The 19,461-nt window shown below is 56.0% G+C and overlaps 9 protein-coding genes across 9 annotated transcripts; 5 read left to right on the plus strand and 4 right to left on the minus strand.

Moving 5' to 3' along the window:
- Positions 1 to 950: 950 nt before the first annotated feature.
- Positions 951 to 2,933, plus strand: B0T15DRAFT_100635 (nuclear protein DGCR14). The gene has a single exon (XM_062861355.1). It carries the CDS (start codon positions 1,438 to 1,440, stop codon positions 2,833 to 2,835), a length of 1,398 nt encoding a protein of 465 aa, XP_062723974.1. The 5' UTR covers positions 951 to 1,437; the 3' UTR covers positions 2,836 to 2,933.
- A 198-nt stretch (positions 2,934 to 3,131) lies between these two features.
- On the plus strand, positions 3,132 to 5,864 carry B0T15DRAFT_410503 (ABC1 family-domain-containing protein). The gene has a single exon (XM_062865378.1). It carries the CDS (start codon positions 3,416 to 3,418, stop codon positions 5,780 to 5,782), a length of 2,367 nt encoding a protein of 788 aa, XP_062723975.1. The 5' UTR covers positions 3,132 to 3,415; the 3' UTR covers positions 5,783 to 5,864.
- Positions 5,865 to 7,201, minus strand: B0T15DRAFT_500051 (uncharacterized protein). The gene is made up of 2 exons (XM_062867359.1): positions 6,828 to 7,201; positions 5,865 to 6,767 (listed from the first exon to the last, which is right to left on the minus strand). Exons 1-2 carry the CDS (start codon positions 7,023 to 7,025, stop codon positions 5,934 to 5,936), a joined length of 1,032 nt encoding a protein of 343 aa, XP_062723976.1. The 5' UTR covers positions 7,026 to 7,201; the 3' UTR covers positions 5,865 to 5,933.
- A 4-nt stretch (positions 7,202 to 7,205) lies between these two features.
- B0T15DRAFT_523757 (adaptin N terminal region-domain-containing protein) lies at positions 7,206 to 10,594 on the minus strand. Its single transcript, XM_062868719.1, has 5 exons — positions 10,345 to 10,594; positions 10,162 to 10,285; positions 9,911 to 10,099; positions 7,751 to 9,845; positions 7,206 to 7,683 (listed from the first exon to the last, which is right to left on the minus strand). Exons 1-5 carry the CDS (start codon positions 10,352 to 10,354, stop codon positions 7,597 to 7,599), a joined length of 2,505 nt encoding a protein of 834 aa, XP_062723977.1. The 5' UTR covers positions 10,355 to 10,594; the 3' UTR covers positions 7,206 to 7,596.
- A 1,059-nt stretch (positions 10,595 to 11,653) lies between these two features.
- On the minus strand, positions 11,654 to 12,980 carry B0T15DRAFT_100688 (calmodulin). Its single transcript, XM_062861356.1, has 7 exons — positions 12,735 to 12,980; positions 12,564 to 12,620; positions 12,497 to 12,512; positions 12,231 to 12,356; positions 12,103 to 12,173; positions 11,906 to 12,047; positions 11,654 to 11,853 (listed from the first exon to the last, which is right to left on the minus strand). Exons 1-7 carry the CDS (start codon positions 12,735 to 12,737, stop codon positions 11,819 to 11,821), a joined length of 450 nt encoding a protein of 149 aa, XP_062723978.1. The 5' UTR covers positions 12,738 to 12,980; the 3' UTR covers positions 11,654 to 11,818.
- Positions 12,981 to 13,376: 396 nt separating this feature from the next.
- B0T15DRAFT_508691 (t-SNARE) lies at positions 13,377 to 14,562 on the plus strand (the record flags this gene model as incomplete). Its single annotated transcript, XM_062867740.1, has 3 exons — positions 13,377 to 13,399; positions 13,468 to 14,021; positions 14,081 to 14,562. The coding sequence occupies 3 exons, from the start codon at positions 13,377 to 13,379 to the stop codon at positions 14,560 to 14,562; spliced, it is 1,059 nt and encodes a 352-aa protein (XP_062723979.1).
- A 542-nt stretch (positions 14,563 to 15,104) lies between these two features.
- Positions 15,105 to 16,055, plus strand: B0T15DRAFT_523769 (uncharacterized protein). Its single transcript, XM_062868720.1, has 3 exons — positions 15,105 to 15,503; positions 15,640 to 15,700; positions 15,773 to 16,055. The coding sequence occupies exons 1-3, from the start codon at positions 15,138 to 15,140 to the stop codon at positions 15,829 to 15,831; spliced, it is 486 nt and encodes a 161-aa protein (XP_062723980.1). The 5' UTR covers positions 15,105 to 15,137; the 3' UTR covers positions 15,832 to 16,055.
- Positions 16,056 to 17,215, minus strand: B0T15DRAFT_572417 (clathrin light chain). Its single transcript, XM_062870891.1, has 3 exons — positions 17,004 to 17,215; positions 16,730 to 16,947; positions 16,056 to 16,668 (listed from the first exon to the last, which is right to left on the minus strand). The coding sequence occupies exons 1-3, from the start codon at positions 17,044 to 17,046 to the stop codon at positions 16,219 to 16,221; spliced, it is 711 nt and encodes a 236-aa protein (XP_062723981.1). The 5' UTR covers positions 17,047 to 17,215; the 3' UTR covers positions 16,056 to 16,218.
- A 227-nt stretch (positions 17,216 to 17,442) lies between these two features.
- Positions 17,443 to 19,457, plus strand: B0T15DRAFT_523776 (RNA polymerase II-binding domain-containing protein). Its single transcript, XM_062868721.1, has 4 exons — positions 17,443 to 17,861; positions 17,924 to 18,015; positions 18,075 to 18,275; positions 18,329 to 19,457. The coding sequence occupies exons 1-4, from the start codon at positions 17,764 to 17,766 to the stop codon at positions 19,177 to 19,179; spliced, it is 1,242 nt and encodes a 413-aa protein (XP_062723982.1). The 5' UTR covers positions 17,443 to 17,763; the 3' UTR covers positions 19,180 to 19,457.
- Positions 19,458 to 19,461: the final 4 nt, after the last annotated feature.

Below are 19,461 nucleotides of genomic sequence, written 5' to 3' on the forward strand. Positions count from 1 at the left end.
ACTATTAGGGCTGCACCCTCAGAGATCAATGACCTCAGAGTGCAAAGCTCAGATGGATGGCCGGCAGAGCTTTGATCCGACACTGGCGCGACCGGGTTTGTGTTATGCGTGACTCCAACCCAGACACAACAATGAACGGTCAAGGTAGTTGAAAGGCTGGAGGGATTTGGTCGCCCAGCCTGCACCGGCCACCTCCCTCGGATTGTGCAGCAGCGTAGAGTGGTAGGGCAGAATGGGGGCGGGGAAGCAGACCGGACAAGTACCTGTAGGTACGTACTAATGTGTACACTGACGACACGCTAGCCTTGCTGTGGATCAACTTGTCCTTGCACTGAGCTCTCCGAACAGACCACTTCCACACTGAGCAATGCTGTTACAGAGCCTTTGCGTCCGTGGCTACGAGGTCACGCTTGATGGGGGACAAACAGTCAAGACTCAAAGATGAGATACGTGCTACCTTAGGTAGCCCCGAGCCAGCTCATCTTGACCATGCAAGTGCTAGTGGGGTAATAGGTACGGATTAAGTGAGGTCGGGTGGGGTTGTGCATAGAGTATAAATGAGCGCTGTTGGGTACCGTCCATTAGTACTGTTTAATAATGTACACACATTGACTTAACCTATGGGCTAGCATCCCCTAGGTCCCTAGGTACCAGGGATCTTAGGTGGCAAGTAAGGAATATGGTCGTTTTAAAGACAATGAGGGTTGTTTATCGCCGCCATTTGAGCACATTCCAAAGGATGCAACTATCCACTCAGGTAAAGAAAGGGTGTACAGATATGTGATGTGCACACAGTATGATGTTGAGGCTTAGATACTGTGAGCCTTATTGGAGTGGGGGCTAGCTCCAGCACTTCCACTCCTGCCGCCCACGGCCGGCCTTAGAACAGTTGTTGACATGTCACGAGCCTAACTGTCAACGAAAGAGCCCGTGTGACCAGGCCAGGCATGATCCGACCTATCAAACACCGCGTAAACGCTCCACGAAGCATTTACTGTTGTGAGTTTGTACGTAGTCCGGTTCGCTGTTTGTGTACTTTTGGTTCGTAAGCACTTAAAATCGATGAACGAATCACATGGTCATGCGTCAGAGCGTACGAAGTACATGCATGCTTAGAGGGGGACGACGCACGCATCTACGAAGGCACACGTGATGAACACATTGCCTTTTGTTTGTTGGCATGGCATTGCGCTCACGTTCAATCATATATAAAGCGAAGGGCCCATCTCCAAATCCTTCCTACCTAACCTCCAACCATCTTCGAACATCAGGAACTTCCGTTAACATTCAAGCTCAGCCCCACTTACTCGTCATTGGCCCCGTTGAAATCGACCAACTCCAATCACACGATCCGACTACCATAAAGCATCGCTGGATTTTAATCCGAGGGACGAGCAGAAAGAGATCTCCAAGCCACTCAACGTTTTCGACATTCTCATGGCTTCAACGGGAGCACACTCAACAGCGCTTGTGCGCAAGCGGACAGAGGCGGAATTGATGCCGCCGCCGGCGGCAAAACGAATCCAACGGCCGAAGCGCGTACTTGACGAAGATACCTACACCGAAGCGCTTTCACACATCATCGCCCGCGATTTCTTCCCCGGACTGCTCGAAAGCGAGACACAGCAAGAGTATCTCGACGCGCTAGAATCCAAGGACGAAGAATGGATCGAAAGTGCCAGCCGCCGTCTCGGCCAAGTCATGACCCCTGGTCGACGCCGAACACTCGCCACGCCTGCCATCGCAGGCAGGACACCCCGCAATTTTGTCGGTGACACGCCGGCATCAGTCGCCACCCCCGAGTCGAATACCACAGCTGCCCCCGGCAAGCAGTCCTCGGTGGATACCAGCCTCACACTCGCCGCCTTCCAATCCAGATACACCTCGGAAGACAACGAATCCTTTTACAAGCTACTCGACAAGCAAAATCAGAAGCGCGTCGAGAAATACGCGTGGCTGTGGACCGGTAACAAGCTGCCTTCGAAACAGCAGCTTAAGCAGAAAGAAGTCGAAGCCAAGCTCATTGCCCAGCGCGGCACTGGGGCGCTATCAGACGATGGCTTCGCCCGAGACAGACTAGCCATACGAGATAAAGATACCGCAGACCGGCCTGCGGCGCCCGAACTCTGGAAGGGCACGAAGCCGCACAACGAGCTGATGTTTGTCCCGGACGGCATCGATGGGAAGCTGGAGACTGTCGCGGAGCGGGCGCAGGCGAAGAGTGCGGCAGCACCGAAGCGGATTGTGTATGAGAACACACGTGTGCCGCAGCCTGTGCAGAAAACAGCCACCGAGAAAATATCACGGCCAGGATCTCCATCGCCATCCGAGATCCGACTGGCTATTGCTGGCAACCGGAGGGACTGTGACGCGGAATCGAGCGTTACGGGTGGGGGTGGGGTGACGCCTAGGGTGAACGGTTATGCGTTTGTTGATGATGAGGAGCCAGAGCCAGAGCCGGTACGGCCCAGGAGGGAAAGGCCGTTGTTTATTGATCTTGGCCCCGGAGACGCCACACCAAATCCGTTTCAGATCCCGGAGCAGAGGAAGAGGGAAGCACTACATCATCGCATGGTGGAAAGGATCTCGCAAGCGAAGCGAACATCAGCGAGGTTGGGTGTCACAGGCAAGGTGGAGCGCACGCCGGTACCGAAGTTTCCGAGCAGTCCGAGAGTGTCGGCTGGTGGGTTGACGCCTGCTGGGCAAAGGCTATGGGGGATGATTGGTGGCAGTGAGAGGAGCCAAGCGGATTCGCCATTCAGTGCTTCGGTGAATTTCACGCCGAAGGCTACACCGCGGCCAAACGGCTCAGGATTGAGGAACATGGCAAAGTAGAGCGTGGCTTTTGTGTTAGAATAGATGAGGCGTCTGGTTTAGGAATCCTTGCTGATACCCGGGGTTCGATCAAATAAATTTCAAGATTAACATAGAAGTGGTGCTACTTGCTCGATTCCTGCAAATGTGTACTCTCCCGTCAGATATGCCGGCATTTTTATCCTCTGCCCAGGGTTACTGTGAAACTGCAAGAACTCGCTTGGGCAAGCGCCGTCAACGAAATAAAACCCCACGCCGATCAGCCGTGTCCCGTCCCAGCAGCTCGGGACGCTCCCGTGACGCTAACAAGGGCCCCTGTCGGCCAGCCGTTGGACAGGGGCGATGGCACCCAAAAATTTGCGGCTCCTCGGTTCCAGGTTCCGGTCAGCAACATCCACCCGACCCGGATTCCAGTTTACATATTAGAATTCCGTAGCTTTTACCTACTACCTACCTTGTATTACCCGCAACTTGAGATGGGAGTGGCCACCGCAGAGGAACCGAGGTAGCCACCCACTACACCCATCTCCAGTCCGATTTTGATTCTTTTTCCCTTCCTTTGACCGGCCAACTCTGTCAGGGGAGGTAAAAGTGCGGGGGCATGCGGCTCGCCGATCTGCTGGTCGACCTCGCCGCCGTCGCGGGTGCGTCGCGCTCCGTGGCGGCCAAGCATGTCGCTCTGAGAGCAAGGCAGGCGGAGCGCTACAGCAGGGCATCGAGCGTCGTTGGGGCTGTTGGAAGAGGCAAGGCGCCAGGGCAGGGGCAAGGGAGGGCGGCAGACGATAACCAGCATCAACAAGCGGAAGACGAATGTAGGGGGGAGGCGGAAGCGCAAGCGCAAGCGGAACATGGGAGGGATGATGCTATTCAGGGCCAACGAGGAGAGCGGTTACAGCGAGAGCGTGAGCCGTCGGTTGTGAGGCCAGCTGGGGAGGCAAAAGTTCCGGCTGGGAGAGCCGAAGATCAGGTGGATGCCCAGGAAGGAGGGGAGGGAGCTAAGTCGGCAGTGCACCCGCCGGTGCAGGAGCCGCAGCAGACTGAGGGAGGGAAATCCGGGTTTGTGCCCGCTCCGTGGGCAAATGGTGCGATTGCTGCCCTGAAGCAGAGATTTGTCCCCCCAAGGCAGCCCCCGCCATTATCTACGAGGAAACCGCCGGTGGGCGTGCCGGGTGTTGATCCCAGTCTGTTCCGGACGAGGGCCGGGTCGAAAATTCTGGAAGCGCTGAGCGAGGTCGAGGAGAAAGGGCAGGCGCAAGAGCAGCAATCGTCTGCTGCTCCGGCGAGGGAGGAGAGACCAACAGTTCTAGAGAACACGGTTGAGGAGATCCGGCTCCCTCAGGACAAAAGGGAGACGGCCGAGGTGTCAGCAGCCTCTGTGATCTCAGAAACACGACAGCCACCATCGCCAGTGCCTGAAGATGCTGTTCGGAAAAGGGAAACAAAACCGGAGCATGTGGTTGAGGTGGAAAGCCGTGAGAGCACCCCTTCGCCACAGCCTATAGTCGAAGCCCCAACGGTCACAAAAGCAGAATCCGCCGACGGGCCAACGCTGTCCCAGGAAGACACAGGGATGGTCGCTGAGCTGGCGGGTTCGGCACCCACGTCGACTGGTGCCCCTGGCTACCAACTCCGCGAGTCCCGCGTCCCGTCGTCAAGACTCGGCCGGCTCTGGAACTACGGCGGCCTCGCAGCGGGCATGTTCGCCGGTGCCATAGGAGAAGGGCTCAGCCGCGCAGTCGGTGGCGGCGGCTCAGGCTCGGTGATGCTCAGCGCCGCGAATATGGAACGGCTCGTCGCAAAGCTCTCGCGGATGCGCGGCGCAGCCTTGAAGCTCGGGCAGATGATGAGCTTCCAGGACGCCAAAATGCTCCCCGCGCAGATCCAGGAGGTCCTCCAGCGAGTCCAGGACCGGGCAGACTACATGCCCGGCTGGCAGCGGGACCGCGTTCTTGCCGCCAACCTGGGCGACAACTGGCGCGATCTCTTTGACGAGTTCGAAGACAAGCCCATCGCGGCCGCCTCCATCGGCCAAGTCCACCGCGCGACCCTCAAACCCAACGGCGCGCGCGTCGCCGTCAAGATCCAGTTCCCCGGCGTCGCCGACTCGATCAACTCGGACCTCGACAACCTCGCCATCCTGCTCGCGGCCACCAAGCTGCTGCCCAAGGGCCTCTACCTCAACAAGACCATCGACAACGCGCGCACGGAACTGGCCTGGGAATGTGACTACGAGCGCGAAGCGCAGTGCGCCGAGCGCTACCGCGAGCTCCTCTCGGCCTCCGCCTCCTCGCCAGAAGACGCCATCTTCTCCGTGCCACGCATCTACCGGTCCGCCTCGGGCAAGCACGTGCTGACCATGGAGTTCATGGACGGCCTGCCGGTCACGCGCATCGCCTCCTTCACGCAGGCGCAGAGGGACTGGATCGGCACGCAGATCCTGCGCCTCTGCCTGCGCGAGATCACCGAGTTCCGCTTCATGCAGACCGACCCCAACTGGACCAACTTCCTGTACAACGCCGCCACCAACCGGCTGGAGCTGCTCGATTTCGGCGCCTCGCGCGAGTACCCGCCCGAGTTCATCACGCGCTACGTGCGCCTGCTCGAGGCGGCCTCGCGCTGCGACCGGGACGCGGTGAAGGCGCTGAGCGAAGAGCTGGGCTACCTGACGGGCCACGAGAGCAGGGCGATGCTGGACGCGCACGTCACGAGCGTGCTGACGCTGGCCGAGCCCTTCTTGCGGAGCGCGCCCGAGGTGTACGACTTCCGGGATCAGACCATCACGGAGCGCGTCAAGGCCCAGATCCCCGTCATGATCCACGAAAGGCTGGCGCCGCCTCCCGAGGAGACGTACAGTCTGCATCGGAAGCTGAGCGGCGCCTTTCTGCTTTGCGCGAGGCTCGGGAGTAGAGTGCGGTGCAGGGAGTTGTTTGAGGAGGCATTGCGTAAGACGGGGTACATCAGCAAATAGGGGGGTAAGATAAAAACCTTTTGCGGGGGTTTTGTATTATAGATAGGTAGTTGTAATCTGAGATGTGCTAGTATATGTAGATCTATCAGATATGACCTGCAATTTTCAATCCTTTTGCTCTCAACCGCCAGCACCGAACTATCCTACTACTTTACCTATCCTCCGCGCCTCTCCGCGCAAGAGGCAGCAGTTTCTTCTCCTTCCCGGCAATCTTCTTCCTCCGCCTCTCAATGACCTTGTCGACCTGCTTCTTCTTCATGTGCTGGAACTGGTCCACCAGCAGCCGCTTCTTCTGCTCCGACCGCTTCAGATAGAACGGCTTCTTGCCCTGCTTGACGAGCTCCTTCTCCTTCCTGCGGTGCTCCTCGATGATGGCCCTCTCCTTGTCCTTGCGCTCCTGCGCCTTCTTACGGCTCTCCATCGACATGAGCGCCTTCTGCAGCTCCTCCCGCTGCGCCGCGTTCTTGGTCTTCTTGATCGCCTCCCGCAGCTGCCGCATCTCGGACTCGCGGTACTCGTCCAGGAAGGCGTACGCCTTGCGCGCCTTGATCTCGTCGATCTTGTGGCTGGTGCTGGTGCTGCTGGACGTGGTCGCGCCCGGGCCGAGCGGCATGAACCGCGGGTCTCGCGGCTGCGGTTTCTTGAGCTCCACCGCCGTGACGGTGAGGAAGTCGCGCTTGCGAGACACAGGGTACTTGCTGCTCGCGACGGCAGGGGCGTGTTTACTGGGGCGCTTTTCCTTCTCTGGCTTCTTCTTCTTGGCCCCGCGGTCGCCTCTTGTGGGTTGCATGGACCCGTCGCCCTCCTTCTCGTTTGCAGCGTCAGCCCGACGCCGCCTAGATGAAGAACCCAGAGCAGATTGAGCTTTTGCCAGGGCACCAAATGAGAGCTGCGAGGCGTCGACTTGTGGCGTTTCCTCGTCCTCATCCTCATCCTCGTCCTCATCCGACCCCGACCCCGATTCTGACGCTTCATCGGACCTTCCCTGGATGATCGGTTAGAATGACACATGTGCAATTATGGCGTGCTCAATCCAAGTAGGTACCTCATCACCACTGTTCCTTGACTCATCCTCACTGAGGTCCTCGTCCTCCTCATCCGACCCGAGAGAACCAACACCCTCCTCACTAGGCGCCTCGCTCACATCGTCCTCGATATCAGATTCAGGTTCCGGTTCATATCGTGGTCTGACTCTCCGCTGCAACAGACTGGCTGGTGGCATTTTCCGCTTAGTCGACGACATTTTTCGAGAGGCAGAGATTTCGCGTTGTGACACCACGAGTCTGTGCTAAGGTTCCTCCTAAAATGGAGTTGGATCAAGACTTCCAATATCGGCAGACCTGTCTGTCCAAGTTCATGGGTTCGCGTTGCTGGTGAGTTGTGACGGAGCCAGTTCACATGCAGTGGAGAGGATATGCTTGATGGATGAAGTCGGGAGAAATCTGAGAGTGAGAAGCAACCTGAAGCGACCCACTTTTCTTAGCAAACATCAAGAATGGTCACCACTCACTACAACCTACAAGTGGTGAACAACTGTCGTCTCGACACCCACGAGTCCGATCCCACGGTGCCCTTACCCTTTGCAGCATGACGGAGTGTCAGAATACAGATCCACAGCGGTGTGCACAAGGTTTTAAGCTGTCAAAGTTGCAGTTCCGTTTGAATCGCAGCCGAGGGCTATGCTGAGAAGATTACCAGTCCAAATCGGTATTGAGACCATCGTTTGTTCTTTATACGTGTGTAGTATCTGGTCCACGACATCCTCAGGCCTGACCGTCCCCCAATTGATCTCTCCTGTTCAGACACCATGCGTTTCAGGACGGTTCGGTCCAGTTCACCACATCCATGACCTGTCCCGCGGTTGGATGCGAGTATCCGATTTTCAACCGCAACCGTAGAGGCTACAACACGCAACAAAGTCAGTACTCCCTCAACAGCCCAGGCATATGACGGAAAAGCTGTACTTACCCCGTTACACCCAGCCACCCTCATCATCTGCGTCGCCTCCGCCCCGTGTCCCAGGTCGGTCGACGAGATGGCCAGGAGCTGCAGTTTCTGCGTCTTCGGCACAGCCGCTTGCAAGCCGACGTTGGACAGTGCCCCGGCAGGCGAAGTGTTCCGGAACCGAGCGATGGCTTGGATAGTTCCTTCGGCGTTTCTTTGCGTCTGGATCGTCACTTTCAAGCCGTTGTTGTCATAGCATGGGTAGCCAACTGGTGCCGCAGCGGCCTGCGGGGCTGGTGAGGTTGCTGTTGAGAAGAGATCGACGCTGGGCGGGGGATGCGCAGCGCCCGCCTGCGCTGGAGAGGGTGTAGAGACTGGACCTTGGGAGAACAAGTCCATGATAGAGGCGACATTAGATTGTGCAGGGGGCGGCGACGCAGTCGAAGGAGGAGGCGAGCTGGTGCCGCCAAGAATGTCTGCCAGAAGGTCGGTATTCTGGCTGCCGTTGACCGGGGCCGGTGCGGGACCGCCGCTGTCACCCATGAGGTCGAAGAGAAGGTCTTCCTCCTTCGGCTTGAGAGATTTCGATTTCCGATTTGCTGCCTTGGTTGTCTTCTTGGCCGCTTCACCCAGCACCCGCGACTCTTCCTTGATCTGCGGCGGTGGCATCTTCTCCAACACGCCACGTCGGATTTGGTCGTATGCAAAGAGGTTGCCAAACTCAACAGCCCGTTGTTGTACCTCCACATCCAGACTCGTCTGGTGGTTCTGGAGGATGCGGCGCACTCGCTCGATTTGAGCTGGGTCAGACAGCCTTGTTGTGAGCTTCACCAGGCCTGTGATAAGGTACTCGGTAGTAACTTGGGTAGCGTAGCTGCTGTTGAGAATGGTCGAAAACAAATCGATGATCTCGTGCTCCTTAACCTCCTGGACCAACTCCTCCTCCTCATACTGGCCACCCCTGAGAAGAGCATCGCCGTACTCGCCGATACACCATGCACCAGCCTGCGTCAGGCTCTCCTGCGTGATGTCCTTCTTCAGGTTTGCATACAGCTTCTGGACCGCATATGTCTGCAGTTCAGGCGTTGTGGCAATAAGGCGGACGAAGGAGGAAAGGATGGGCTCTTTGACATAGTTGCCCGCCAGCGTGACGACACGTAGCATTGTATCAAAATGCCACCGCTTATTGGGTGCATACCGATCTGCGGCTACGCCGATCTGGGTAGTCATTGTCGTCTTAAACTCGTTGTCCGCCACCTCGAGGAAGGCCAGCAGCTCGCGGATCAACACCCGAACGTTGCTCTCGTTGATGAGCGTAAAGCTGAGATCTAGTGCTCTCCTTCTGATGCTGATATCGGGATCTCTCAAACATTCCAGAATCGTGTTTCGGTGCCTTTGCACAGCGTTGGTATCGATGGCTACCACCTTGACAAGGGTGTTCAGCGCGACGTAGCGGATGTTGTTGTCCTTGTTGGTCAGGAACTTGCCCAAGATATTCACGCCCAGTACCCGCAGGCCGGAATCTGCCTCGATGTCGAGTATGGTCCGCACCGCCTCGTAGAGGATCGAGTTGCCCACGTTCTTGGAGGCATCCGTGTTCGTTGCTACCTGCGCCAAGATATCGTTGATCTGCTCCGTAATCTGCGCATCACCGCGGGCAAGCACCCGAAGCAGCCGTAGAATCTTGACCTGCAGGAAGGGGTCTGTAATCCCTGTGACGTCGTGCTCCGGAGCGTAGCCCGAGGAGGCCAGCCCCTTCAGCGTCCTCACAAGCAGAGGCACGAGCGGCCTGAACTTCTCCACGATACCCTCCTCGCCCCCCTCCGCCTCGTCCGCCTCACAGAGACTTGTGACCAAGGTGAGGCCGCATAGTAGCACGCCGTGATTCCGGTCTGATAACAGTTGCGCCGCCTTCTCGATGAAGTGTTCCTGCAAATCCGGGACCTTCCTACAAATGCGCATGGCGCAGAGAGCAGCTTTCCGTCGAATGTATGGATTAGCCGTCGATATTAGGTTCTCGATTTCGCTAAACAGGTCCCTGGACATCTCGACGGAGGCGATATTGCCCAGGGTACAGAGGGCGAGGCCGACGACATATTGGTTAGAGTGTGACAGGTCGCTGCCGGCACAGGATCAGTAAGATGGCCCCAAAAGCGCGTCTACGGATAGCATGAGTGGCCGCACTTTTTGAGGGAGTTGGTAACCAAAGTCAAAACCTCCTGGTTCTCGTCAAGAAGCAGGCTTGTCGCGAGGTGTCCTAGCCGTTTGTCGGCAAAGCGAGGCGAGGCGAGGAGCTTCAGACACTCAATTTGTCCGAAATGCGTCCGCTCGCCAAGTGTGAAGAGGTAGAGGAGCTTGGCCACATTGTTCCGCCTGTGAAACGCTCTTCAGCACACGTACATCCCTCTGGGGTCTCCTGGGCCCGGGAAATATACCTGATGCTGTGGTCTGCACTCTCCTCCCTGAAGCTCGCCCGAATAGCCGCGCTCTCCTTTTGAATAACTGCTCTCTCGTCGGCGATGGTCTTCGCGGCGCGCACGTTGCGGATGAACTGTTTGACTGTGGCGTCGCGGGGGGTCAGCCGCTACTGCGATGCATTGCAACCAGGCAAAACTCACGAGAGCTCATGGTGAAGCTGCTTTGGCCCGCAAGGGGGCCTGAAGAAGGATGAAATCCAGTTCTTGAGGGGCGGGGCCGCGAGAAAGCTGCTGAGCGGAGTGTAAAAGTTGCTGGCCGTTGTCCTGCATCAGGGCCCCCGAGGCTACCTATCGCTAGATGGGCACGTTGCACAGGTGCAGGTAGTCAGCGAGCGCACTGGCCGGTGTGGAAAACGCTTTGTGCCTGAGGCAGAACAGACCCTGCACCCGGGTACTTTCAGCTAACGGGGCGGGTCGACCTGGCCCGTCGTTTGTTGAAGGCCCCGAGATTTCCATATAGTACTCTAGAGAGGCCAACCATCTACGGAGTACTACTATCTACCGTACTTCATGTCCAACACCACCACCCTGAGAGCAGAAAGCCAACCTTGTGAATTCTCCCGTATTCACGCTGGTAGGAGAGACACAGCAGGTGGTTGATACGACTAGGCCGATGGATGCGCCGACCTAGAGCTCCTGCATGACCTACTTGCAGTAGGAAACAAACCCAACATCCAGAAATTCCCTGTCCGTATCGTATGCCTCATCTGCGGCCGGTTTTACCAGCCAATTCCATGCCTGTCTAGCCGGGAGAAGCCGATGTGAAATCTAGAGATCATGAGGTTGGGAAAAGGCGGAATTACTATTAACTTGAAGCTTGAGCGTGCGATCGAGCGTAGCAACCTAAAAGGGCACCCGGCCGATTACTCGCTGGGGCACAGCGATCAGATAGGAGATGCCCCCTGGTAGTACTAGCCTACCTAGCTATCGGGTAGAAGAAACAGCCCGGAACGTTTGGTAATGACATACTGAGGTTACCTTTGCGTACTCTGTAGGTTCCTTTTCGAATCGTCCATTTCAACTTATTGTCTCATTTACAATGGTCCGACGCCACGCATGCAGGAGCTCAGCCCTGCCGAAGTTACCATTACTATCTCTCTTATCATGCAGGCGGGGGACTTGTGGCATCCCGATTCCCCGTAGGGCTGCAGGACATGATGGGGTAAGGAGAGCACTGCCACAATTCATCTGCAGGAGATCATCTTCCAAGCCGCCGAGCCGGCTTTTGCAGCGAACGACATCAATGTGCTGGTTCTGCTCTGGTGTGAATTCGGGGTTGTCTTAAAAAGTAAGGTATTCGCAAACGATAGCTTCATTATCATCCTGATCAAGATCCCAGGGAACAACACGGCTGAGGTCGCTTTGCCCAGCGGTGTCTGTGATGTTATGCTTGATCCCCTGATGCCCAAGCTCACAAGGGCAGAGATAGGTCAAAGACAAAGCCTGATGTGCCAACAGGAATAGATGGGTTCCTTGCCCTGCGATACCATATATCCTGCAAAGCCGCTGGTAGCTACCTAGGATCCATTCAAAAGCCAGGTGGCGAGCAGGAGACGAAAGAGAAGGCGTATTGATTCGTCAAGCCGTCGGGCCGGGGTGTCGAGGACAGGGGCGTTTATTTTTGCATCATCAGCTGGACGAACTCGTTGTCTGGGGCGGCGTTAGTAACGAACGATGGCTGAAGGATAGGGACGGCACCCACAGTCAATACGCCCGTCGCCATCCTGGTCAGCCTCGCGAATCATCTCATCGACCTCATCATCCGTCAGCTTCTCACCGATCGAGGTCATGACGTGGCGAAGCTCGGCCGCCGAGATGAAGCCGTTGTTGTCCCGGTCGAAGACCTGCGTGAAACACAGGTTAGAGTAGCCCAAGGACAGGATAATCGAAAAAACACACCTTGAAAGCCTCGCGAATCTCCTCCTCCGAGTCGGTGTCTTTCATCTTCCTCGCCATCATGGTCAGAAACTCTGAGGCAAGTTAGCGAACTGGCACAGACGAGGGCATCATGCAGTAGATGTGCATACCAGGAAAGTCAATAGTGCCATTGTTGTCGGCGTCGACCTCGTTGATCATGTCCTGCAGCTCTGATTCGGAAGGGTTTTGGCCGAGCGAGCGCATCACAGTGCCTAGCTCCTTCGTAGTGATTTGCCCTGCTCACACCTTTAGCGTCTATCCGTTGTATCAGGCTATAGCCGGCGCGTTGCAAAACATGTGATCCTATCGTCGTTCGTGAAGACAGGCCCGGCGAGCTTGCGCCGGGGCGGGCGTTGGAGGAGACGGAAAGACTGACCATCGCCGTCCTTGTCCTTTCCAGGGGTTAGCACCACTTTGCTTGAACGGGTGATGTAACAGCTTACAAAAAGCGAGAACGCCTCCTTAAACTCGGAGACTTGCTCTTCGGTAAGAGAGTCGGCCTATTGTTGAACGCATGGTCAGTTCTTTGTGGTCTTTCGATGGGATGCGGCCCGAACTGCTCCTCGATCGCGGGGCTGCCTCCCATAGGATTTGCAAGATCTGGTTTGACTAACCATGGTGATGGTTCTGTGAGCGAGTGGTCGAGCTGAAGAGAGGGTATCTTCGGTCGCGGTCGGGATCCGTCTTTGTCTGGTTGGGCTGCAGGTGTACTCAGAAGTTCAGAAGCGGGGTTGCTGAGCTTGATTGTCGGATTGTTTAGAGTGAAAATCATGGGTGGGGTCGCCCTATGCATCCAAAACGGTGACCAGCAGCTGAATGAAATGACAGAGTAGGTAGTACGTAACGTTGCTGTGATTTGCTCTATCATCTGGCTGTATTCGTATTGTAACGGTCCGTATTTACGCTTTCCATTCAGTCGTTATTACGTACTTGGCCAGGGGAGTGGGTCTAGCAGGCATCAGTTGCCTCCACAGTTACTCGCCGGCCCCGGCCCCCCTGAATGTCTCGAACACTGCCAAGCACGTCGCAACTGGTTGCGGTCCATTGCAAGTGCCCGCTTCGTCATCGTAACCAAGCTATCCCTATTACTATTAGCATTCTGGAGCTCGATCCCCAACCGCCAAACTGCGAAAACAATTTACAATGTGATGCCGCCACGGCCTGGCCCTCGGCAACATATACAACAAGGCCTCATTTCTCGATCACTGACCCTAGGGACGAGCTGAGGGTGTCTCTGCCCCCTTCCGACGTCCGCCATGTGGCGAGACCGGACGAACCTGTAAGAGACCCCGTAGCTCAATGTGCCCTAAACGGTGCCGGACAGCTACACTGACCCCCGATTCGCAGCTACATCTCGTACCGGCAGTCATACGCCCACCATCCAATCCAGCGCAACCGCTATGGCCCTTCTACCACGAGCGACCGTTTTGGTGGGACAACCACAGGGGTGTTGTTCGCGGCGGACGACGACCGGCGGGGTCTCCTGTCTTCAGGCGCCTACGATGTGGATGATGGCGACGCGGTGATCGAGATGGACCTGCTCCCGCCGCGCTGGGCCGACATCTCGGATGAGGTGACGGAGCTACTGGCCGATATCGCGAGCAAGAGCCAAAAGCTGGAACGGCTGCATCAGAAACACGTTCTCCCGGGGTTCAACGATGACGAGACTAAGAAAGCGGAGGAGGGTGAAATCGAGCGGTTGACGCAGGATATTACGCGTGGGTTTCACGAGTGCCGACGGTGCATCCAGCGAATCGAACAGATGGTGCGCGAGGGCAAGGCGAACGGCACGATGAGCCGTGCCGATGAGACGATGGCGAAGAACGTCAAGGTCAACCTGGCGACTAGGGTTCAGGAGGCGAGCGCTGGGTTCCGCAAGAAGCAAAGCGCATACCTCAAAAGTAAGGTGGCTCAACGAGAAGTGCGGTATATTCAACCGAAACTGACATTCTGTTCGCAGAACTCCGGGGTATGGCTGGGCTAGCCAGTCCTATTGAACGCACCGCCACTCCCTTAGTCGGCGGCAGCTACACAGATCCATCTCTCTTGGAATCTGACGCCGACCGGACCTATTCGCAGTCGGCGCTCCAAGCCCCCACTCATCAAAAGCTCCTTGAGTCCAACGATGTGGCCATATCGCAACGCGAACGGGAAATTGAGGACATAGCTCAGGGCATCATTGAGTTAGCAGATCTTTTCCGCGACCTGCAGACGATGGTTATCGACCAGGGCACCATGCTGGACCGGATCGATTACAATGTGGAGTGCATGGCTAGTGATGTCAAAGAAGCTGAAAAGGAGCTCAAGACAGCGGAGGGTTACCAGAAGAAGACTACCAAGCGGAAGATCATTTTTCTTCTGCTCTTAATAATTGCGGCCATGATAATACTGCTAATCATCAAGCCGAAAAAGAAGCACATAGCTGCGGAAGACGATAGTTAACTTGCCTGCCGAAGGTGGTGGTCCGGTCGGTTTAACTTCCGTCCCAGAGTGTCTGGGGGATTGGGTTCATGTATGGAGTCTTGTCTAATAGAAGACCAACAGGGAATTAGAGGGCTTTATTTACAGGCGGACGGATTCGGGCTACCAATGAGGTTAAATTTATCTGTGTATATAAGGTATTTAGCGAGATCTTTAAGGGGGAAAGGGTCTCAGAGTGAAGTCAGAGACACGTACGTATCTCTCCACCTTGCATTTCCACTGGAAGACGTAACGGCCTACACTAGTTGAAGGTGACATATTAAGTCTTAGAAGGAGGGTCGAGCGGGCTCCCATCCAAGACGATACTAACCACCGCACCTAGTCTATAGTGTTAAGTATCATGGCTTGATTGCCTTCGATCACACCGGCGGGCGCAGGAAAGGGCTGAAGACGGCGCTGAAGACACGCGAGGGTTATGTATGTACAATTCCACTTGAAGCTCTTGGCGCCCTACCTGGACAAGCTCCCTAATAATCAACCCTCAGTGAGCATTGACCAATCTGGTTCGATCCGCAACCACGGAAGCTGCCTTAGTCATGCGGCTACAACTTCCATTCCCGAAGCTCATCCCACACCAACACACACCACCAGCTACCGCGGTTTTCCAACATCAGCATAACCCATACCGCAAGCCCAACTCCACTCACAAAGATGCCGTAAGCAATCACCCCCGATCATCGACCGTCGCTAGCAACTGCAGACCTATTGGGGACTACTGTGCCGTTGCAATTGCCACTTGGGAATTTACCGCGCAATCGTACGATGCACTCGAGCAGCAAGAGCAAAGCGCTGACGGTCACTCTTCTCGCAACCACAGTGTCTACAGGGCCGTGAACAAGGTGCCCGAGCACCAGCGTGTGTATCAAGCTGCGTACAAGGCGCACGAACGTATCTGGCGGATCGTGAGTGCTTCTCCAGTCGCCCCGGAAAACGAAGAGAGGGTCGAGGAGATGGAAGCCGAGGGGCGGAACGGAAGCGGAACGGGCGGGACAGTTGGAACAGAGGAGCATTGGCTGATGATATACACGCCTGCAACAGAACCCTCGCAGCAGGATGTACCTGGTCCCGTATAACATCCTCTTATGGGGAACCACTGCCGGTACGTTTCAGCTACTACCTTTTGGCGGACGCCTGTCTTGTGCACACAGCTTATTCACGACAATCTTACTAGCCACATTCTGGGCTGTTGGCCGCAGGATCTTCGGCAAGAGCACCTGGTTTTACGACTAAGCTCCGGTCGCGGGGACGGACGGTCAGGGGAGTTGATACAGGATCCGGCTTGTATATGTAGGCATGGGGTAGAAGTAGACGCGGTTGAATCTGCAAAGTCCGCTGAGTCGGTGCATGCGTGTCGTCAATCGAGGTCAACCTGGCCGGTCTTTCATATGTTAAGCATATTTCGTGCACTGGGTTCATGCAGACTGTGATGCTCCCATCACTCGCTGACAAATGCAATTGCCGCTACTGAATGCCTGAGTCCCTGTGCCTGCAAATGGAGAGGCCCCTTCCCTAAAAGTACATTAAATGCGGTTTTGGATATTGATACTGTCACGGGAGACGGAAGGATTGAAATGGCGACGGCCATCTCCCTCTAGCCTTCGTTGTGGACCGGCATCCCTAATACCCCTCAGCCCCAGGTGCTTTCTCGTCCTTCCGTAGGCTCATAAGCAACTCGCGGAACCGTTCCTTGCCCGAGCCGGCAGCGCCGCCCTTTGCGCCTTTCCCGCTAACATCAACCAGCTTCGAGATGCGCTCCCAGCTCGTGCCGCCCGAGGTGGTGTCCTCGCGACTGGCGAGGAACTGCTCGGCCTCCTTGCGGGTCTGCGCGATCATTTTCTCCTTCTTGTTGTTGTAGTTCTCGTAGAAGTCGTCAATGTTCTGCTGGGCTTCTCGGATCGTCTCGGCGCGCTGTTGGGCAAACTGCTCTGCTCGCTTCGCGATCTGGGCGTCCCGCTTCTCGCGCCACTCCTTGATCACCTCGGGCTCCTCCTCCTCCTCGGTATAGGGCTGGTAGCCCGAGTTGTAACTCACTGAGGGTCCTGTGATGGGGCCGCTAGATGTGACGCCCTGTAGTTCGCTCGGGTTAGGATCATGAGGTGTAGCTAAGCTGTGGGGTGCCTGCGCATACCGCGTTGGGACTGGTGATGTCGGGGAACTGGGACTCGAACGCAGCGTTGCCGCCCGCAGAACTGACGCCGCCTCCTAGCAAATCGTTGTCGGCGTCGTCAATCCCGGCATCCTCCACTGTCGCAAACTGATTGGCATCTTCGCCGAGTATCGCCTTCTCCCGTTCCAGAAAATTGCTCGCCGAGGGTACATCTGACGTGTCCTTAATATCGGTCTGGGCTGGGCGCAGGGTCAGAACGTATGTTGTTGGGGCGCTGGACAGCCGCTAGACTTACCACCGGAGTCGAAATCCTCCAACGAGGGGAATCGGTCCGCCATGATGACAGTCAAATGGAACTACTGTCTTGAAACGGGGGGTTTTGGCAGGAGGATCTTGTTAAGTCGAGTGATCAGTTGCAATACAAGAATCTGGACGGCGCCTGTGATCGCGCCTGGTTGCGAGCTGCGCTGAGCACAAGGGGTAGAATATCGCAGTAACAGGTAGCATATGGGTAGGTGCATTCACTTAACCGAGCGCACCAGCACTACTACCTGCAGGTAGCACTATTTGTACAGCGCTCTGGCGGGTTTGTTTTTGTTAGCGACCATGACTTTCTGATTGGCTGCACTAGGGAAAATAGGTGGGCTTGGCGGTACAAGGCTAACAAATCAAACCACGGAGGGTTATAAAACAGTGCTTTGATGCGACTTGGGGAAGCTCCGACGCAGCTTCCTGCTCTCCCAAACTCATCTGTTTTTCCACTCCTCCAAAACAAACTGCCCCTGCATCCTTCCTCCCGTGCGTATTGTCCGGAAGTCGCATTGGAAGCAAAGAAGCAACTGGACTACTTTCTTGGACCAGTTAGATGATCCTGCTGCAGAGATAGATTGCAAGAAGCCGACAGGTCATCAGCTATCCGTCATTGTCATCCAGGAACTGCAACTGGGATCGTAGTTGAATGAGCCTCTGAATAAGAGCTGCGACATCACCAAAACATCAAATCCAAATACCTACCTTACCTACATCAACCAGCTTCCTAAATTTACCGCTTTGGCATGGCCTATACGGATGATGCCGTGCTCTCAAAGCTGTCAGCTCTTAATGAGAGTCACGAGAGTATCGCCACCACAGCGCAATGGATCATGTTTCATCGGTAAGCAGCCATGGAATAAAGGTGATCTGCAAGTTTGCCTGTCGCTAACCTCCAGAACGTAGGCGACATGCGGCCCAGACGGTCCACCTGTGGCTGACCAAGCTCAAAGACCTTCCCAGCGCCAAGAGGCTGAACATGATCTACCTCGCCAACGGTGAGTGCAATCCAGGCGAACACAGCTTGGAGCTGTTGCTAATCCAGTCTCTCCAACAGAGGTCACGCAACAATCCAAGGCACGCCACAAGGATGATTTCCTGAATGCATTTTCTCCGTTTATCGCAGATGCCACGGCAGTTGCATACAAAGGGGCCCCGGTAGACGTGCAAGGGAAGTTACGAAGAGTCGTGGACGTATGGAGGGACCGGAGTATTTTCAACAAAGAGGTCTTGCAGGATCTAGATGCTAAGCTCGCGGGTGAGTGTATACAGGCCATGAAGTTCATTGCTCATACTAACGATGTCTGCTAGAGATTGACCGGGCACGCCCAACAGCCCAGGTTGGCTTTGGCGGTCACGCATTCAACCCTTCAGCAGTGGCTGCGATCCCTCCAGAGCTCAATTCCTTGATGAAGCCGCAGCAGGCTGTCGCGAAGGCTATCCAGCCAATGAGGAATTCGCTCGGCATCGCCAACACCGAGTACGGCAAACTGGCCGACCCGACAACTACCGCCGCGGCTCTGCCAGTCCAGGCCGCTCGACTCAATGGCCTTCTTAAGGCACTGGCGAACGCTGAAGGCGCCGTCACACAATGCATCCAGGCCCGTCGAGATCTGATCCGGGAGCTGGAGAAGATCCTTGCAACGAACCGTGAAGCCCTGGACTCGGAGGAGAAGCAGATGATGGAACTGAGCGGCCGCCGGACTGAAGTTGAGCAACGGAAGCAGGCAACCGAGCGGGCTATTGTTGGCGGTCTCGCCACTGCCAACGCAGAGCAGCTACCTGGCAGTAATACTTCTGGCAGCCCGGCCCCTGAACCGGACCGCCCACAAGTAGAGGCTCTCACGCCGCCCCATGTCCAGGATCATGTGGATGATTCCTACGGCCATCCATCCACCGATCATGAGACGCAAAACGGCCAGCCCCAACCCGTCCCGTTCCACAGCGCACCTGCCCCCACCAATGGGCAGTCTGCCTTCGCGAGCTCCGCTCCGGGCATAGAAATTCTTTCCAACCTCGCTTCGCAGTACCAGGCTGTGCCCCTCAACGGGTCGAAGAAACGCAAGATTGGGGCCTCGGATGAGTTTCCTGATCTGGGTGCCGATGATGGCATTGACGCAGACGTCAGAGAGATGCTGAGGAAGGATTCTCAAGCATCTTGATTATTCATCGAGGCGGCCGTGGGTATTGAGTGTTACATGAACACAATGACCAAGTTGCTGGGAGCTCGCTGATCGTTGCTCGAGATCCGTCGTATAGCGTTTCGATTCACAGGTCAGACCAGGCAGGAGGCTCTTGTGTATAGGACATGGGAGAACAAGTATGGCTGCGAGCCGGCAGGAGGCGAGCAAGCTTGGGGTGATTCTGGGTTGGAGATCGGATGTCTTGTAGACGAAATACTAACTAAGCGACCATAACTCAAAGCACGCCAGACTGCCTCCCCT

This window comes from Chaetomium strumarium (assembly GCF_033439665.1).
Source record: "Chaetomium strumarium strain CBS 333.67 chromosome Unknown B0T15scaffold_2, whole genome shotgun sequence".
Taxonomy (NCBI): Eukaryota; Fungi; Ascomycota; class Sordariomycetes; order Sordariales; family Chaetomiaceae; genus Chaetomium; species Chaetomium strumarium.

Excerpts from the sequence above, each read along its gene's own strand:
- B0T15DRAFT_523757 (XM_062868719.1), bottom strand. Across the intron at positions 9,846-9,910 it reads GTTACCAACTCCCTCAAAAA|CGACCTGTCACACTCTAACC; the intron begins GTGCGGCCACTC and ends CTGTGCCGGCAG. Across the intron at positions 7,684-7,750 it reads GGGTGGCTGGGTGTAACGGG|CCTCTACGGTTGCGGTTGAA; the intron begins GTAAGTACAGCT and ends TGCGTGTTGTAG.
- B0T15DRAFT_523776 (XM_062868721.1), top strand. The coding sequence starts at position 17,764 with ATGGCCTATACGGATGATGCCGTGCTCTCAAAGCTGTCAGCTCTTAAT. Across the intron at positions 18,016-18,074 it reads CATGATCTACCTCGCCAACG|AGGTCACGCAACAATCCAAG; the intron begins GTGAGTGCAATC and ends TCTCTCCAACAG. Across the intron at positions 18,276-18,328 it reads TCTAGATGCTAAGCTCGCGG|AGATTGACCGGGCACGCCCA; the intron begins GTGAGTGTATAC and ends GATGTCTGCTAG.
- B0T15DRAFT_100688 (XM_062861356.1), bottom strand. Across the intron at positions 12,174-12,230 it reads TGGCACTATTGACTTTCCTG|AGTTTCTGACCATGATGGCG; the intron begins GTATGCACATCT and ends AACTTGCCTCAG. Across the intron at positions 11,854-11,905 it reads TGGCGACGGGCGTATTGACT|ACAACGAGTTCGTCCAGCTG; the intron begins GTGGGTGCCGTC and ends ACGCCGCCCCAG.
- B0T15DRAFT_572417 (XM_062870891.1), bottom strand. The coding sequence starts at position 17,046 with ATGGCGGACCGATTCCCCTCGTTGGAGGATTTCGACTCCGGTG. Across the intron at positions 16,948-17,003 it reads GGAGGATTTCGACTCCGGTG|CCCAGACCGATATTAAGGAC; the intron begins GTAAGTCTAGCG and ends CCCTGCGCCCAG. Across the intron at positions 16,669-16,729 it reads ACATCACCAGTCCCAACGCG|GGCGTCACATCTAGCGGCCC; the intron begins GTATGCGCAGGC and ends AGCGAACTACAG.
- B0T15DRAFT_410503 (XM_062865378.1), top strand. The coding sequence starts at position 3,416 with ATGCGGCTCGCCGATCTGCTGGTCGACCTCGCCGCCGTCGCGGGTGCG.
- B0T15DRAFT_500051 (XM_062867359.1), bottom strand. The coding sequence starts at position 7,025 with ATGTCGTCGACTAAGCGGAAAATGCCACCAGCCAGTCTGTTGCAGCGG. Across the intron at positions 6,768-6,827 it reads CAAGGAACAGTGGTGATGAG|GGAAGGTCCGATGAAGCGTC; the intron begins GTACCTACTTGG and ends CCGATCATCCAG.
- B0T15DRAFT_100635 (XM_062861355.1), top strand. The coding sequence starts at position 1,438 with ATGGCTTCAACGGGAGCACACTCAACAGCGCTTGTGCGCAAGCGGACA.
- B0T15DRAFT_523769 (XM_062868720.1), top strand. The coding sequence starts at position 15,138 with ATGCGGCTACAACTTCCATTCCCGAAGCTCATCCCACACCAACACACA. Across the intron at positions 15,504-15,639 it reads ACGAACGTATCTGGCGGATC|AACCCTCGCAGCAGGATGTA; the intron begins GTGAGTGCTTCT and ends CGCCTGCAACAG. Across the intron at positions 15,701-15,772 it reads CTTATGGGGAACCACTGCCG|CCACATTCTGGGCTGTTGGC; the intron begins GTACGTTTCAGC and ends CAATCTTACTAG.